Source organism: Salmo salar, chromosome 20, assembly GCF_965601325.2.
Source record: "Salmo salar chromosome 20, fSalSal1, whole genome shotgun sequence".
In the NCBI taxonomy this organism is placed as follows: Eukaryota; Metazoa; Chordata; class Actinopteri; order Salmoniformes; family Salmonidae; genus Salmo; species Salmo salar.
In genome coordinates this window covers 13,406,884-13,424,695 of record NC_138310.1, presented here as the reverse complement: position 1 = coordinate 13,424,695, position 17,812 = coordinate 13,406,884, and the positions used below count along the sequence as shown (strand labels likewise).

The 17,812-nt window shown below is 41.0% G+C and overlaps 1 protein-coding gene across 2 annotated transcripts; it reads right to left on the bottom strand.

The window, feature by feature from the left end:
• Positions 1–527: 527 nt before the first annotated feature.
• On the bottom strand, positions 528–17,569 carry si:dkey-98f17.5 (uncharacterized). Of its 2 annotated transcripts, XM_014160803.3 has the most exons (12): positions 17,398–17,569; positions 15,982–16,093; positions 15,317–15,410; positions 12,743–12,797; positions 7,966–8,106; positions 7,336–7,496; positions 5,200–5,298; positions 3,763–3,908; positions 3,325–3,496; positions 3,001–3,113; positions 2,772–2,859; positions 528–2,624 (listed from the first exon to the last, which is right to left on the bottom strand). In XM_014160803.3, the coding sequence occupies exons 1-12, from the start codon at positions 17,537–17,539 to the stop codon at positions 2,571–2,573; spliced, it is 1,377 nt and encodes a 458-aa protein (XP_014016278.1). In that variant the 5' UTR covers positions 17,540–17,569; the 3' UTR covers positions 528–2,570. The 2 variants fall into 2 exon arrangements, with proteins under 2 accessions (XP_014016278.1, XP_014016279.1); XM_014160804.3 differs by lacking the exon at positions 15,982–16,093.
• Positions 17,570–17,812: the final 243 nt, after the last annotated feature.

The window sequence follows — 17,812 nt, the reverse complement described above, 5'->3', positions numbered from 1 at the left end:
GGCAAAAAGGGAAGCGTGATGAGAACCTGGTTATAGGCTACTAAGGACAATTTACCACTGCACCACGGAGTTTTGATTAAAACAGTGGCGAATCATTTCTTTTTTTTAAATCACACTGCCATATTGCTGACCAGCAGATGTCACTAATGTGCATTGTGGACAGAAAGCCTCAGTTTCCCATCACTGCTGTAAACCATGAATTTCAGGGTAAAACTACACCTCAAAAATAAGGCCTTACGAAAAGCTTGTTGTATTGTGTTAAATTTGCTTAGGATCTCCCTTGAAGGGTACAAGACTGAAAATGGATGAATACAACAAGCATGTCTCTGTCAAATACATTTATGGGTAGTAACTACACTTCACCCAAAAGGCAAGGCACTCTGGGAAATATGTAAATAGAGCTTTACACAAAACAGTGTCAGAACCTATATAGACACTGGACCAGTTTTAAATGCAACGTTCTAGTTCTCAGAAACTGATCCCTGGTTTGTGATCGTGATAGAAAATATAAATAACAATACACAGGATTAATCAGAAAACATTTAATTAACTTATATTACATTGTTGTTACAGAGTATATCTTAAAAATGTATGAGGCCTCCTACTTTGAGGCACTGCAACATGTAAACTAGGCTTCAGCTTATCAGACAGTTGAAGAAAGACATTCTAGAAGTTATACAAGCAAAAAGTATATGCTTTAAGGAAAATGCAAAAAACAGGATACATTTACATAATTTAACAAGTATATTATATTGAAAAATAAATAACATCTGAAAACACCAGTACACAAGAATCCTAATACATGTAAGAACAGCACCATTTCACAAGAACTTCAGTTGTGATTATTCCCTAAAGCTACATCGAAGACAGATCCAAACGTTGTGTTTACAGTTTGAAACATTATTGCAAACAGCACACAGTGGAGGTATTCTGCATTGTACAAGTATAAATGACCTCAAAACGGGCACCTTATGAGGCCAATAAATATATACTGTATTCATTGAAGGCATTGTCGGGTAAGTTATTTTACGTTTCACTGGTCCAACGACTAGCAGTAAGACAAACGGTATACTAATCCATATAATTAAGTATTATAACCATGTACTACCAAACAACATGAGACATTCAGGAGGTGAAATACACATCAGTGCTTAGTCAGGGCTTCACTTCACAAGCAGGATTATAAACTGGGTGGGTCGAGCCCTGAATGCTGATTGGCTGACAGCCGTGGTATATCAGTCCGTATACCACGGGTATGACAAAACATTTATTTGTGCTGCTCTAATTACATTCGTAACCAGTTTATAGTAGCAATAAGGCACCTGGGGGGGGGGGGTTGTGATATATGGCCAATATACCACGGCTAAGGGCTGTGTCCAGGCACTCCGCGTTGCGTCGTGCTTAAGAAGAGCCCTTAGCCGTGGTATATTGCCGATATACCACACCTCTGGCCTTATTGCTTAAAAATACTTCTCACACCTTTCACTACTATACTGTGCTGTGCGAACCATTCTACATTCTGTTTTGGGAATCTTATTCATGAACGGAAATAGGAGGCAGGAGAAAGCCCTGACCGAACTGACCGTTGTATTTAATTTGCTAACCATGTGGAAGCAGTCTGGTAAAAAAGTCAGGCCTTTTAAAATAGTTGATGTGTCTCCATATATTGCTATAAAATAGCATTCCCTGCCACACAGTGTTGACACGTCATCATCATCTCTACCTTTGCATTCCCATAGAAGAAAACAAAAATCACTGTCGACACACTTGTTCGTGTTAATCAGCATTATGGAGATTTTTGATTTCTTGTCCAGAATAGACACTTCTACTGATACTGTAGTTTGTAATACAACATATTCATTACAAAATGTCAAAGGATCCCCCAAGCACGTTCCAACATTATAATCTAAGATGTTTCAAAAAGACATCAAGAAACACCTTGCTAGCTAATAGTTTGTTTTTTTAGCTTAGAGAGTCATTTAAGAAAGGTAGCCTATAAACAAGTAAACAGTCCCATACATGCTTTCAGATGTAAATACATACACGTCCTGAAAAAGTCACGAGAAATTTCAGATTGAGATACTTCTTAAAATCACAGTTTTCCAACTAAAAAGGCACTTTATATTTCTCTCACAGTATATACTGTATCTCACAAATTGAGTTATACACTGAACAAAAATATGAATGCAAAATGCAACAATTTCAAAAATTGTACTCAGTTATAGTTTTGTATAAGGAAATCGGTCAATATAAATTTATAAATTAGGCCCTAATCTACATATTTCACATGACTGGGCAGGGGCGCAGCCATGGGTGGGCCTGGGAGGGCATAGGCCCACACACTTGGGAACCAGGCCCAGCCAATCAGAATGAGTTTTTTTACAGAAATAACTACTCCCCCCGCAGTGGCATGTAAATGTTTATAAATGTACCAGCAAGCTTCCCAAATGGTGCAATCCTAGGCATGTGAGCCCTTGACCAGTGTGATTATGAAAACACGAAGACGTCCTACAAAACAATTAATCCACGAGAAAGTCCGGCATGTAGATTTCAGATGGATCCGCCCCTTATCAGAAGTCATATTCAGCAGCACACTGCGCGAGATACTCCTCGTATAGCTTTCCCTGTTGAAATAAGTTGAGAATGGAATACAGATGATATGTACCCAGTAGCGCATTTCATGCCTCAGAAATATATCTAAATCGACACACTTGAATACACAACTTCTTCGACCGAATTGCCGAATGAGAATTATTGCAATGAAATCGCACCTTCTTGGCTTTGACGACATCCTGGACGTAATCGCTGTACTCTGTGAGGCTTCTCTTCTCCTTCTTCGTCAGAGTCCTATTCCCTTGGCTGAGGACACAATCACATGACAACGGCTGTCAATCAAAGTGGGAAACGTTTTCCATGAGGGGGAAAAAAATGGAGTAAGCAAAGGATTAGTGTGTGTTTTTTTGTGCGTGAGAAAAAGAGAGAAACAGTGATTTTGCTTACCGGGCAAAATACTTGGCAAGACAAAAGAAAAAGTAGCAGAGTACACCAAATATGATCATAAACAATATCTGGAAATCCTCTGGTATCCAGGTCCACAGAAAGACAACTACACCCTGTTGAGATGAGCATAACAACAGCAGTATTTAGAACAGTATTTTGAGGCAAACGGGATATTATTCTTATTCTTGGTTGGTCATGCTCATGACAAGTCTTAAAATGCATTAGAGCTGCATCGTAATGCATCTACAGGAGTGGCTAGGGGGGCGATTTGAAATTCAGGGTATGAATGTTAGAGTCAGGGGTTAGGAGTCAGAGGTTACCTACCATGGAGAGCCCAAGGGCTTTGGCCAGCCCATCTCCCAGTAGCTCCTGCAGCTCCTCTGGGGTGAGGGTGTTAACGATGAAGCTGAGGATGAAAAGGCACGGCAGTAGGATGCCCAGTGCCCCACACAGGAAGGAGTGCAGACGGACACTGCTGTTGAAACTCACGTCCGCCCTGCAGGAACACAGACAGACAGAGGCCCTGGGGTTAATGGAGCTTTGTGGCATGTAAAGGCAATAAGAGAGGAATAGCCTGGTCCCCTATTTTTGGGGTTCAGTGCCTTGCTTAAGGGCACAAGGGTAGAATGACACCAGCAGCTCTCCAGTGGCCAGTTCAAGCCCCACTTTTGCGTCACCCGACCCGGGACTTGAACGAGCAACCTTTCGTGTTACTGGTCCACCTCGCAAACCACTAGGATACCTACTGTTTCCTTCTCTTACCTGTCCTGGGACAATTTGCTGTCGATTGTGGAGGAGATGAGGTCACAGTCCTTCTCCAGCTGGTCCAGAGTCTTCTGGACGGCCTGGTTGATGGTCTTCTCTATCGTCTGACACACTCCGTCGATCTGGTTCACACACCGGCTCGGCTGGACAACAGGACAGAGGAATAAGCAGCCAACCTCTGTCACACAACATCATCGTCCATAAAGTACACAATGCATTTTGATTCACTTCTGATGTTGATTTACTGTATGTGTCTTGGAGTTTTGAGAAGGAAAGACTGGAAAGTTTGGTGCTAAAATCTAAAGAGGTGTTAACTCCTACCCTGACCCCCCTAGTTGTGGTTATATCTAGTTCTTTTTAACAGCCATGTGCACTTTGATTTATGCCTGTATATATACATACATACACTTTTTTAAAGTTTTTTTTCTTCTTCACAGTACAGCGGTAAATGTAGAGAGGGAGACAGATAGTAGGAGTATAGACAGAGAGCGGCCGAGACGGGGCTCGAACCCCTGTTGCCAGGGGACTTTGTAGTCCAGAGTCGGGTGCTTAGATCACTGACTCCGTCACATCGTGTACTTTCTGGTATAGTGGGGCCTCCCTCTCTCAGCAGTAATTCATCGGTGCAGGACGAACGCAAAAATCCACCGACCATCCATCGCACAGCCTGACGACCATTGATCACCGGATGAAGGAACCATTACTCAGGTCTGAGGCTGCTAAAGGTGGCTGATCAGGCCAGTTGGTTTATAACCCCTAGTCCCACTGAGATGGAATATAACTCTCCCAGCTGTCATAACACAAGTGATTCATCCTGTTCTCAGCCATCCACAGCCATCAGATCTCCTGATCAGGAGGATTTACCTTCCACAGCAAGAGTGCCTTAAATCCAGACCTAACCAAACTATGTTCAAAAGCTGAAGATCGATTAAAGGGAGTAGGCTACACTTGACGGAAATGCTCTCAAACAACTCCATAGCCTCCCTCCAGAGGACAGTGTCATGGGTTTAATATTTTACTAAAGCAATTTTTGGGGATTCTCATCCGTCCACATGGTTTCAAAATGTAATTATTTTGCACATAAAAGCCTCATATATATCCTACTTGCCCTATTAATGATCAGTTCTGTAGAAATGTATAAAACAAATACCTGGTAAAGTAGTAGCTGAAAATGCAATCTTCATCTTTACCACTACTTGAATGACTTTGTCAAATTAACTGTGAGGCAAGCTAAATGGGGCAGAGAACGGTAGGGCCTAAATATCCTGTGAAAAAACACCAATACATTTTGTTCTCATTGTCCACACACATTGAAATATCAGGAAATGCTTTGAGAATACTTTTCAACCTACATTTGTGACTTTGCGCAGAGTTTTATATTTTGAACGAGGTCTCTGGGATAGACTTGTCTAGCCTTAGTCCATGATGTCTTACCTTCTGGGGGTTAGGGATGTATATGGTGGGCATCTCAAAGCCACACTTGTTCAGCCCCGGTCGGCGACACAGTTCCTGAACTATCTGCATCATGACACGCTGTTCATGGGAAAACAACAAAAGAAAACAAAAGTATTCTAGAGAGATTCCATGTATGCAATATTCTAAGCTTGGGGAAGTAATATGTGCTATAACACATATTATAAGCTAGTTGGTTCGAGCCCTGAATGCTGCTTGGCTGACAGCCGTGGTGTACAGTGCATTCGGAAAGTATTCAGATCCCTTGACTTTTTCCACATTTTGTTACATTACAGCCTTATTCTAAAATGGATTAAATCGTTTATTCCCCCTCATCAATCTACACACAATACCCCATAATGACAAGGCAAAAACTGAAATATCAGACTTACTTTATTCAGCACTTTGTTGAAGCACCTTTGGCAGCGATTACAGCCTCGAGTCTTCTTGGGTATGATGCTTGGCACACCTGTACTTGGGGAGTTTGTCCCATTCTTCTCTGCAGATCTTGTCAAGCTCTGTCAGGTTGGATGGGGAGCGTTGCTGCACAGCTATTTTCAGGTCTCTCCAGAAAATGTTCGATCCGGTTCAAGTCCGAGCACAGGCTGGGCCACTCAAGGACATTCAGAGACTTGTCCCGAAGCCACTCCTGCGTTGTCTTGGCTGTGTGCTTAGGGTCGTTGTCCTGTTGGAAGGTGGACCCTCACCCCAGTCTGAGGTCCTGAGTGCTCTGGAGCAGGTTTTCATCAAGGATCTCTGTACTTTGCTCCGCTCATCTTTCCCTCGATCCTAACTAGTCTCCCAGTCCCTGCCTCTGAAAAACATCCCCACAGCATGATGCTGCCACCAACATAATTCACCATAGGGATGGTGCCAGGTTTCCTTCAGACGTGACGCTTGGCATTCAGGCCAAAGAGTTCAATCTTGGTTTGTGCCTTTTATTGAGGAGTGGCTTCCGTCTGGCCATTCTACCATTAAGGCCTGATTGGTGGAGTATTGCAGAGATGGTTGTCCTTCTGGAAGGTTCTCCACAGAGGAACTCTGGAGCTTTGTCAGAGTGACCATCATGCTCTTGGTCACCTCCCCGACTAAGGCCCTTACTCCCCCGATTGCTCAGTTTGGCTGGGCGTCCAGCTCTAGGAAGAGTTTTGGTAGTTCAAAACTTCTTCCATTTAAGAATGATGGAGGCCACTGTGTTCTTGGGGACCTTCAATGCTGCAGAAATGTTTTGGTACCCTTCCCCAGATCTGTGCCGACACAATCCTGTCTCAGAACTCTATGTTCCTTGGACATCATGGCTTGGTTTTTGTTCTGTTATGCACTGTCAACTGTGGGATCTTATATAGTCAGGTTTGTGCCTTTCCAAATCATGTCCAATCATTTTTAATTTACCACAGGTGGACTCCAATCAAGTTGTAGAAATATCTCAAGGATGATCAATAGAAACGGGATGCACCTGAGCTTAATTTCGAGTCTCATAGCAAAGGGTCTGAATACTTATGTATCTTTTTTATTTTTAATAAATGTGCAAACATTTCTAAAATCCTCATTATGGGGTATTGTGTGTCGATTGATGAGGATTTTTTATTTTATTTCATCCATTTTAGAATAAGGCTGTAAAGTAACAACATGTGGAAAAGGGGGAGGGGTCTGAATACTTTTTGAATACACTGTATTGGATCGTATGCCACGGGTTGACAAAACATTTATTTTTACTACTTTAATTACATTGGTAACCAGTTTATAATAGCAATAAGGCACCTCAGGGATTTGTGAATATGGCCAATATATCACGGCTAAGGGCTATGGTATACGCAGAGTGCCTGGACACAGCCCTTAGCCGTTGTATATTGGCCATATACCACACCTCCTCGGGCCTTATTGCTTAATTAGGATGTGATAAAAATAGTAGATGTAATTAAAATTGCCAAGTTAAATCAAATTTGTTATACCATACAGCAACTGCTATAATGGGCTTCAAAATCTAATCCATTCTGAACCAGCTAGCATAAACCAACACACAATTCTCTCCACAGACATCGATCCAGTCACTGCATGGACAGCAGAGGGATCTAGATGGAGGTTAAATGGACAGTACATCGTCAAAGAGTAACTGACCTGTCTGTCCGTCTCCCTCCCGGCTTCATCTGCCTTGCTGAGGTAGAAGCGCAGCTTGTCCGCAACCTTATCGCTCAGCTTCTCCACAATGTTGAGTGTGCGCTTGCACAGCGCCTGGCCCATGGGGTCGAAGAACACAAAGATCAGGTCCGCCTGCTCCCCTGGAAAGAGGCACCCCCATGTAGAATGCGTTTATAAAAGATACAATCAAATCCCCCCCAAAAAAATATTTGTCACATGCGCCGAATAACTGGTGTGTAGACTTTACCGTGTAATGCTTGCTTAAGAGCCCTTCCCAACATTGCAGAGTTTAAAAATAGCAACACAAGAGGAATAAAATAAATAAAAATGTAGCTATATACAGGGAGTAGCAGTACCAGATAATGTGCAGGGGTAGGAGGTATTTGAGGTAGATATGTACATGAAGGCAGGGTAAAGTGACTAGGCATCAGAGTGATTACAAAAGATCCTCTTTGTGCTATCCCATCCTCCCCCACGCACCAACATAACAGAATGATTACACAAGGTGATGCAGTCCTGCCTATGTGACGGGATCAGGGTGTGTGTGTGGGTGAGAATGTGTGCTTTAACAATATATCAAGCCACACCAGCGAAGGGAATGAGTCATACCAAACGAGGTGATCGCGCGGTTGACATCAAAGGGATAGACCATGTCCCCATCCACCAGGCCCGGTGTGTCCACGAACGTCACCAGACTAAACTTCTTCTGCTTGGAGGTGGAGATCTCAGCCGACAGATAGTCCGTAACACCTACAACACACGCCAACAAAGTCAGCCGGACCCAATTTTCTCCCTATCCCTCCCCCTTGGCCCGAACCCTTTAACTTGATCAGATCTGTAAGGTCTGTATAGGTGTAAGCAGTGTAGTGGTGGAGCTTCCACCATATTGCTTCTACCTTCCATATCTGCAACCATTGAACGGGCCAAGAAGAAGAGGTAAGGAGTGAATCGGGACTGTCTGTGTGCATACAGTGCCTTCAGAAAGTATTCATACCGTATTCATACCCTTTGACATATTCCACATTTTGTTGTGTTACAGCCTGAATTCAAAATTTATTAAATATATTTTTTCCCTCACCCATCTACACACAATACTCCATAATGACAAACTGAAAACATGTTTTTTTAAATGTTTGCAAATGAAATACATAAATATCTAATTTACATAAGTATTCACTGCGTCAATACTTTGTCGAAGCATCTTTGGCAGCGATTACAGCTGTGAGTCTTTCTGGGTAAGTCTCTAAGAGCTTTCCACACCTGGATTGTGCAACATTTGTCATTTATTCTTTAAGAATTCTTCAAGCTCTGTCAAAATGGTTGTTGATCATTGATAGACAACCATTTTCAGGTCTTGCCATAGATTTTCCAAATAGATTTAAGTCAAAAATGTAACTCGGCCACTCAGGAGCATTCACTGTCGTCTTGGTAAGCAACTCCAGTGTAGATTTGGCCTTGTGTTTTAGGTTATTGTCCTGCTGAAAGGTGAATTAATTTCCCAGTGTCTGGTGGAAAGCAGACTCAACCAGGTTTTCCTCTAGGATTTTGCCTGTACTTAGCTCCTTTCCGTTTCTTTTTAATCCTGAAAAACTCCCCAGTCCTTAATGATTACAAGCATACCCATAATATGATGCAGCCACCACTATGCTTAAAAATATGGAGAGTGGTACTCAGTAATGGGTTGTATTGAATTTGCCCCAAACATAACACTTTGTATTCTCGACAAAAAGTGAATTGCTTTGCAGTATTACTTTAGTGCAGGATGCATGTTTTGGAATCTTTTTTAAAATTCTGTACAGGCTTCTTTCTTTTCACTCTGTCAATTAGGTTAACATTGTGGAGTAACTACAATGCTGTTGATCTATCCTCAGTTTTCTATCACAGCCATTAAACTCTAACTGTTTTAATGTCACCATTGGTATGGTGAAAAGCCCTGAGCGGTTTCATTCCTCTCCGGCAACTAAGTTAGGAAGGACGCCTGTATCTTTGTAGTGACTGGGTGTATTGAGACACCAATTTTAATTAATAACTTCACCATGCTCAAATGGATATTCAATGTCTGCTTTTCATTTTTTACCATCTACCAATGGGTGCCCTTCTTTGCGAGGCATTGGAAAACCTCCCTGGTCTTTGCGGTTGAATCTGTGAATTTCACTGCTCGACTAAGGGACCTTAAAGATAATTGGGGTACAGAGATGAGGTAATCATTCAAAAACCATGTTAAACACTATTATTGCATGCAGAGTGAGTCCATGCAACTTATTATGTGACTTGTTAGGCACATTTTTACTCCTAACTTATTTAAGCTTGCCAAAAACAAAGGGGTTGAATACTTATTGACTCAAGACATTTCAGCTTTCCATTTGTAATTAAGTTGTAAAAAAAAAAATGGAAAACATGATTCCACTTTGACATGATGTGGTATTGTGTGTAGACCAGTGACATTATTTGTGTAGACCAGTGACAAAAAACATCTAAAATTGAATCCATTTTAAATTCAGGCTGTAAACACAATAAAATGTAGAAAAAGTCAAAGGCGCTGTAAAGGAGGCTGGACTAAAGTGTGTCCCTTCTGGAGAAGTTGTGGGTGATAAATAAGAAGTGGAGTCCCGTTGAAGGCTGTCACCACTAAAATCTGTTTTATTTGTTGCCCATAAAGCTGCAGTGCGGTCAATACTTGGAAAGCTGAGGACGATGCCCGCAGCGCTAGTCTGCAAGAATGCAAAGACTGTCTACTCTACTTTCTTTTCTTTTTTTACGATTTTGCATACGCCTGCAGTAACAATTAGGATGAACCATTTGTAAACAATTTCAATAACCTTTTGATTGGATCCAGAACAAGTAGTACAGTGCAGTAGGCTACTTCACTAAAAACCCTCTACTCAGACAAAAACAAAACACGGCCTCAGATCAACCCTCAATTTGACTCGTAAGGTCTGAATTATGCCTTTACCGTCCCCATCTGCAGAGAGGTCTGTAGTCATAGTTACCCACAACAGCTCTTCAACTGGCAGCTTTACAGAGGGGAGTGAGACATAAAGCTAGCCAGTGAAGAACGACTGTGAAGCAACGCACAGTGGGGGTTACATGACACACACACACACACACACCATGTACTCTAGCTATGACTGACACTCCCCCTCCCCCCAACCCCTTCCCTCTCAGAATCAGAACAGGATGACTGTTGAGAGACACATACCCACCTTCCTCCCCCACTTGGGATGACACTGGGGCTTTATCATTGCGAGAGGCAGGTGTTACCAGTCAGTACAAATCACAGCCTTGTGCTGCTCTTGCTGTTGGTGCACATTAGCATTCCCAACATTCTCCTATATCAACGCGGCTGCTCGCTCCCCTAATGCGTCAATCTCCCTAGCGGCTCGAGACGAGATGAGACGTCTCCATAGATTTCCACCCACACGGCCCTGTCTCCAATCCCAGCACAACCAAGACTCAAGGACAAGGTCCCTTTCACGGCACAACAGAGGGGCATGTCAAACACAGTTAAATGAGGTCCAGCGCCCATTACTGCGCTCCAGTTGGGTCCAGTTCTAAGACATTAAGGGTGCAGCGCAGACTCCTGTGTCTGTCCCTATAGGGGTTGACAGACAGAAGACAACTTGTGCTTTTACCATTGTCATTATGCAAGAAGAACATCTAAAAATAGACAAATCAAATAGATTAGATACAGACATGCTGCCCCAGTATGGGATAGAATCCTTCATTGCAAGAGGCCCCCACCAATAAGCCTCTTGAAAGGTGAAAAGGTAAAGAGAGTGATATTCTATTCTGGCCCTGCTAGTGCTGGGCTTGCCCCCTCAGACAGAGGGATAGATACCCGGCATATCCAGTGCACCAGGATAAGGTCAAAGGCTGCGAAAAAATGCTGCATCACCCAAGACTGCAAGACAACGTGACCCTGCGGGGCAGCACATGGCATGGGGGTGTTTATATCAAGTGTCTCGAAGTAGAAGTGCCGATTTATGATCAGTTTAGCCTTTTAGGTCACAATTAATAAGATTGTAGGGACAGGGGACGCCGATCTAGTTTGATACACATGGCTCCAGAGCCGCCTGTGTTAAACCCAATCCAGGCAAACTCAAGTACTGTAGTATAGGTTACCCAACCAGAGTTGGACCAAACTGACGGCTGTCAAAACGGATAACTTGACATGCCATTTCGATGCAGTACATCAAATTTGAGATCTGAACATGTAACCTCTTGACATGACTTTGATTAAAGAATGCTGTTCCAACACTGTGGAAATGACACTAAACATATTACTTGATTAAACACCTGTTCCTCAAGAGTGCACACGCTTGTTCTGACAAGAGTATCAAGCAAATAGGGACATTAGTCTTGAAAGACAGTGTAAACCAGCAAACAAATGGCAATAATCTCACGGAGGACAGATTTTGATGAGTCATCCTCCACCGCTTAATAACATCTCAACATGTCTTTGGAGAACGGCGTTGGTGTCGGTGGTGATGTGGAGATAAATAGCTAGCTGTATCCAGGACATTTTTAATCTCAATATCAAATAATTTCTGGGTAACAATTACTGTGATAATTTTTACACTTTTAATTGAAAACAATAAAAAATGGCCTCTTAGCAAAATGCAATTTCTCAAGCAAGAATTGTGCTAGGACTGTCTGGGAGTGGTCTGAGAGAGGGGCCTAATTGGAGGAGCCGAATGGGAGGGACGTGTAACTTGAAAACGATCTGTTGTTTGTTATTGGTCTATTAAAAACATAGACCGCCTGACAGAGTGAAAATGAATATGACATTTCCGGCGGTCTTTTCAAACAGCGCATACACTAAAAAGTGCATTAATCATAATTCTCACAATTTCACAGTATTATTCCAACCTCAGTGTGGAAATATATATAAAACACTGGAAAATAATGTTTTTGACTGCATTGCTCTTTTAAGCCTTTACACCAGCGTAAAGTTTGCATTAATTAAAGGGAATTAAAACAGTTTACCGTGAAATGGTCTGTATTTACTAACATTTGTGTGTTTTAGTCCTCCCTGAACAGAATAGATGAAAACTTAACAGGAGCAAAATCTGCTCCAGAGTAAACACATTTAGGTGGTTCTGAGGTGCACCAAAATGTGCCTACCATAAGAATAATGGACAGAAGCACACAAATGAGTCATGAAGTTACAGGTGTGCAGACTTTCCTGCCGCTGTGAAAACGACAATGGGTTCAAAATAGGAATACAGCATTAAAAAAAACAAAAAACAGTGAAATAGGCAGAATATAAAGCTGTGGAAGTTTTTACTCTGTAATTACTCACGCAAGAGAAAAACATAAATTGTGCCACAAACAGACTCATACCAGGTACACTGGAAAGAATTTCTGACGACAGGGGAAACCCTACCTTTGAACTCCAGGAGTGGTCGGAAATGAGGGTAGAGATGGAGCGTGGCATTTCCCTGTGGAAGATAAAAAGATAGTGAGAGAGGTGGTAGGAACAGACAGAAAATGTCTAGCTACGTGTGGACTTGTTGGGAGCCCAGCTGGTCAGAAAGATGTCTTCCTCCTGGAGTAGCCAGGCGAGGCGATAGTCTTGGTCTCAATGCCAGGGGCTTTGCTGCAGCTCGCGCATGGCTTTAAGCCCTTCCTGTATATAAAGCAGATCATCCTTCCAGTCCTTCACTATAATTACATTATTCATCTTCATCTCCTTCACCAAGGTAGGGGAGGGAGGGAGAGCGAGAGAGAGAAAGAAAGAAGCTTGTTGCCTAGCCTGATGATACTGCAAATATGCCACTCTCTCTCTCTCTCTCTCTCTCTGCGTGCAGCCCAGCCCTTCTGGGGATGTAGCAGCATGCAGAGTGAGCCGTCACCACTGTATGTACCATTACGTTTACACGGGCATACATGCATCTCATCGCATTGTACAACTATAAGGAGTTAAAATAATGTCAAAACTAGATGTAATGCGTGCAGCATTATCTGTGTGTTGCATGGTACATGCACGCTTGGTTTATTTAAACTAACCTAACTCATACTAGCACAATTTCACTGCAGTGACATTATTCAAGTCATCAAATGAAAGTTTGTTCGATTTTTTTCAGACCTCAAAAGTAGAGTAATATATCAAGATGCAACCACGTCCCAATGTAATATACAGAATATATCATATGTAATTTAGCAGAAGCTTTTATCCAAAGGAACTTACATTCATATGTGAATACATTGCCCTCCATAATTACTGGGATAGTGAAGCATATTTTCTTCTTTTAGCTCTGTACTCCAGCACTTGGATTTGAAATGACACAGTGCAGACTATCCCCTTTAATTTGAGAGTCTTTTCATCCATATCGGGGGAACTGTTTAGAAATTACAGCACTTTTTATACATAGTCCCCCCATTTTAGGAGACCAAAAGTATTGGGACAAATTCACTTATATGTATATTAAAGTAGTCAAAAGTGTAGTATTTGGTCCCATATTCCTAGCACCCAATAATTACATCAAGCTTGTTAACCTATGTTGTTGGATGAATTTGCTGTTTGTTTTGGTTGCGTTTTAGATTATTTTGTGCCCAATAGAATATAATTGGTAAAAATACACCTTATGGAACAGCGGGGACTGTGAAGAGACACACACAAAGTACAGAAACATTGCATACGCACACAAGCGCTAGTACACGCACGTACATTGTAGTATGGTGGTATTATACATTTTGTACTGTAGATATGTAGTAGTGTAATAATGCCATATGACGTACTGTTTTATTGTACATGTAATGTAAGTGCCTTAATGTGTCTAGACCCCAGGAAGAGTAGCTGCTGCCTTGGCAACAGCTAATGGGGATCCCTAATTAATACAAATACAAAAAGTCAATAAATACAAATGGTAAATAATGTAGTGTAATTTTCAAGTCACTTTTATTGTAAATAAGAATATAATATGCTTCTAAACACTTCTACATTCATGTGGATGCTACCATGGTTACAGATAGTCCTGAATTAATTGTGAATAATGATGAGTGAGAAAGTTAAGACACACAAATGTCATACCCCCAAAAATGCTAACCTCCCCTGTTATTGTTATGGTGAGTGGTTAGCATTTCTTAACTTTGACTTGTCGTTATTCACGATTCATTCAGGACTATCCATATTCATGGTAGCATCCACATGAATGTAGAAGTGTTAAGAAACATATTATATTATAATTTACAATAAAAGTGACTCCAAAAAGGACACAATACATTATTTACCATTCATTTATATTGGGCACAAAATAGTCTGAAACACAACCAAAACAAAGAGCCAATGCATCCAACAAGTGTGTAGAGTTACAAGCTTGGTGTAATCATTACGTGCTAGGAATTTGGGACCAAATACTAAACTTTTGACTACTTTAATATATACGGTATAGGTTAATTTGTACTAATACTTTCGGTCCCCTAAAACAGGGGGACTATGTACAAAAAGTGCTGTAATTTCTAAACGGCTCACCCGGTATGGATGAAAATACTCTCAAATTAAAGCTGACAGTCTAACCTCATAGTCATTATATCATTTATACTTGCAAGTGCTGCAGTACAGAGTCAAAACAACAACAAGTGTGTCACTGTCTCAATAATTACGGAGGGCACTGTACATCAATGTGTAGATCCAGCCATTTGCCTAAATCCCAAATGAGTGGAAATGATTTGAAAGTGTACATCTAACATGACAGCACCAACGCTGTAAAGATTTCCTGAATATGTACCAGTGGTGACCAACAACAGGCTCCAGTGATCATAGTTATGGCTATAATGAGTGAGATTCATGGCGCCAGCAACAGTAAACCATTGGTAAGCAATTATTAGCATACCACAAGGCTTATTATTATGCTATTCAATCGCCCCTGGCTGAATACGAAGCAAGTTTTTTCACAACGTGGTTAAAAGTGCTTTGAGAGACATTCGCAGCAGCGGTGGCGTGGTGCTACAAACTTACCGTCAGTGATTCTCTTTTCCGACCACTTGTTATGAATGTAAATCCCTGCGTTTCTATGGCAACGCCTGTTTTCTGTATATGTTCTTCCACATACCTGAAATGGCAGCAAGCGAAATTGAAATTGGGTCAACAATTGTGTGAAACCCACTGCACATTGACAAATTCCATCACTGGGGGAATATATTTATTTTTTTAAATCACAGAATCAAACTTGCTAGTTATTATTGATTTCAAATGTATGTGTGACTATGAGATTCATGATATCCTTTAGGATACAGTGATAATGAAAATGTTACACAAAGCAAATGCAAAACAAAAACTGAATCTCTACATGTCATATTCATTAAACAGAATCATGCATCTACATTCTTCGGTATTTCACATCCTCGCTAAATTGATAGATTCCTTTCTTTCCATTAGGAAAGGTCTCGGATAAATAAGTCACCGGATTGTTAGACCACAACGTCTAGGCTAATACTGTATCTTGTAGCACCTCCAATCCACGTCCCTGTGTGGACATTCGTCAGCCTCATTTTAACAAACATTTTTGCCTCTTCCTTTTTCTTTCTCTTGCTCTCTTTCCTTCCTTCCTACACTCGACTCGGCTCTTGATTGTGGCCTAGCCTGTGCTGATCCTTAGCAGTTATACTAGGGAGCTATATTACCAATTAATAAATGAGCTTTTTCCAGCAGAGTGGTTCCCCATTATCATCACAATGATCTTCTTCCGTGGAGGAAGGAGCCGGAGACCCAGTCGGCTTGCTATCTTCACCAGCCCTGAACACACACAGACATACACAGATCAGCTGGCTTTCGTTTCATTCGGACACTACCGTTTCAGTATGGGTCAGGCAAGCCGTGATATCAAATCTAATCGAATTTTATTTGCCACATGCTTTGTAGACAACAGGTGTAGACTAACAGTGAAATGCTTACGTATGGGTCCTTTTTCCAACAATGTTTTCTAAGACCCCTTTTCCATCTTTATCCAGATATCACAACATTTACTTATGCCACATTTTTAAGAAGAAAAAAAAATGGTTGAAAAATGTATCTATGCCTTCATTTCCCAAAAATGAACATATGATGTTATCTAGTTCAGGGAATAGGCCATGAACATAGAGTAGGCCCTAGGCCCCGAGAGCATGATCTGGTCAACAAACTGCAGTGGTGTAAAGTATTGAAGTAAAAATACTTTAAAGTAGTCCTTACATTGTTTTTTTTAGGGTATCTGTACTTTACTAATTATATTTTTGCCAACTTTTACTTCACTATATTCCTAAAGAAAATAATGTACTTTTTACTCAATACATTTTCCCTGACACCCAAAAGTACTTGTTACAATTTGACAGGAAAATGGTCCAATTAACACACTTAATGGTCATCCCTACTGCCTCTAATCTGGCGGACTCACTAAACACAAACGCTTCATTTGTAAATGATGTCTGCGTGTTGAATTGTGCCTCTGGCTATTTGCCAATAAATAAATAAAAAGGAAATTATGCCGTCTGGTTTGCTTATTATAAGGAATTTGAAATGGTTTATACTTTTACTTTTGATACTTAAGTACATTTTAGCAATTCCATTTACGTTTGACACTTAAGTATATTTAAATCCAAATACTTTTAGACTTTTACTCAAGTGGTATTTTACTGGGTGACTTTCACTTAAGTCATTTTCTACTAAGGTATCTTTACTTTTACTCAAGTATGACAATTGAGTACTTTTTCCACCACTGACAAACTGTAGGCTATATTTCTTATTTAAAATATGACATATGACCAATATTGTACATTTTCTTTAATGCCAAATACACACCCAACCACTTGGTTAAAGACTTGGTTAAAACAACAACACAAAGACGTTTACCACTGTAAAATACCCTGTTTGTTTGGGGTGGGTGACATTACTGGATAGTGACAGACAACGCTTGATGATCAGAGTAGAATATTCGAACACGTGTAACACAAGCATGAACTTTTAAATGAATTGCTACTTTGTTGCACAGCAGGCATGACGAATATGCACGGCTGATATATTGATCCTATAGGCTATGTGTGTAGAAATAGCTTGCTATTTACCGTTTTCGCTGTCGATATATAAATTGTGGCATTCTCTCAAGATTCGTTCACTAGGTGTGGTGATCGCGGATTCCAGAGGGTTTGCCACAGAACGGGGCTTTCTACCGCCCGACATGACAGCTGTATAACTACCTTCCACCATCTTTAAAATGACAGGGGGAACGTTTACGGTGTTGCACAGTGTCTATGATTTGCTCACAGATAGAACAATTTGCGTTTTAGACGAGGTTACGGCTAGATTGAATACAGTTGCCAAATTGACGTCTAAAGTAGATTTGTTTTGTGTGCAGTTTAGCATTTTAGCTAACTCAACATTTTTCTCGAACCTTAATTGAATTATCCTCGTTCAAATATTTTTTATTGAACACACACACAAGAATGGTGTATAGGTATAAAATAAGTTTACAGTTCTTAT

Coding starts and splice junctions, on each gene's coding strand:
- si:dkey-98f17.5 (XM_014160803.3), bottom strand. CDS start 17,539: ATGGTGGAAGGTAGTTATACAGCTGTCATGTCGGGCGGTAGAAAGCCC. Junction 12,798..15,316: donor GGAAAAGAGAATCACTGACG/GTAAGTTTGTAG, acceptor TATCTTCCACAG/GGAAATGCCACGCTCCATCT. Junction 5,299..7,335: donor GGAGGGAGACGGACAGACAG/GTCAGTTACTCT, acceptor TCCCATGAACAG/CGTGTCATGATGCAGATAGT.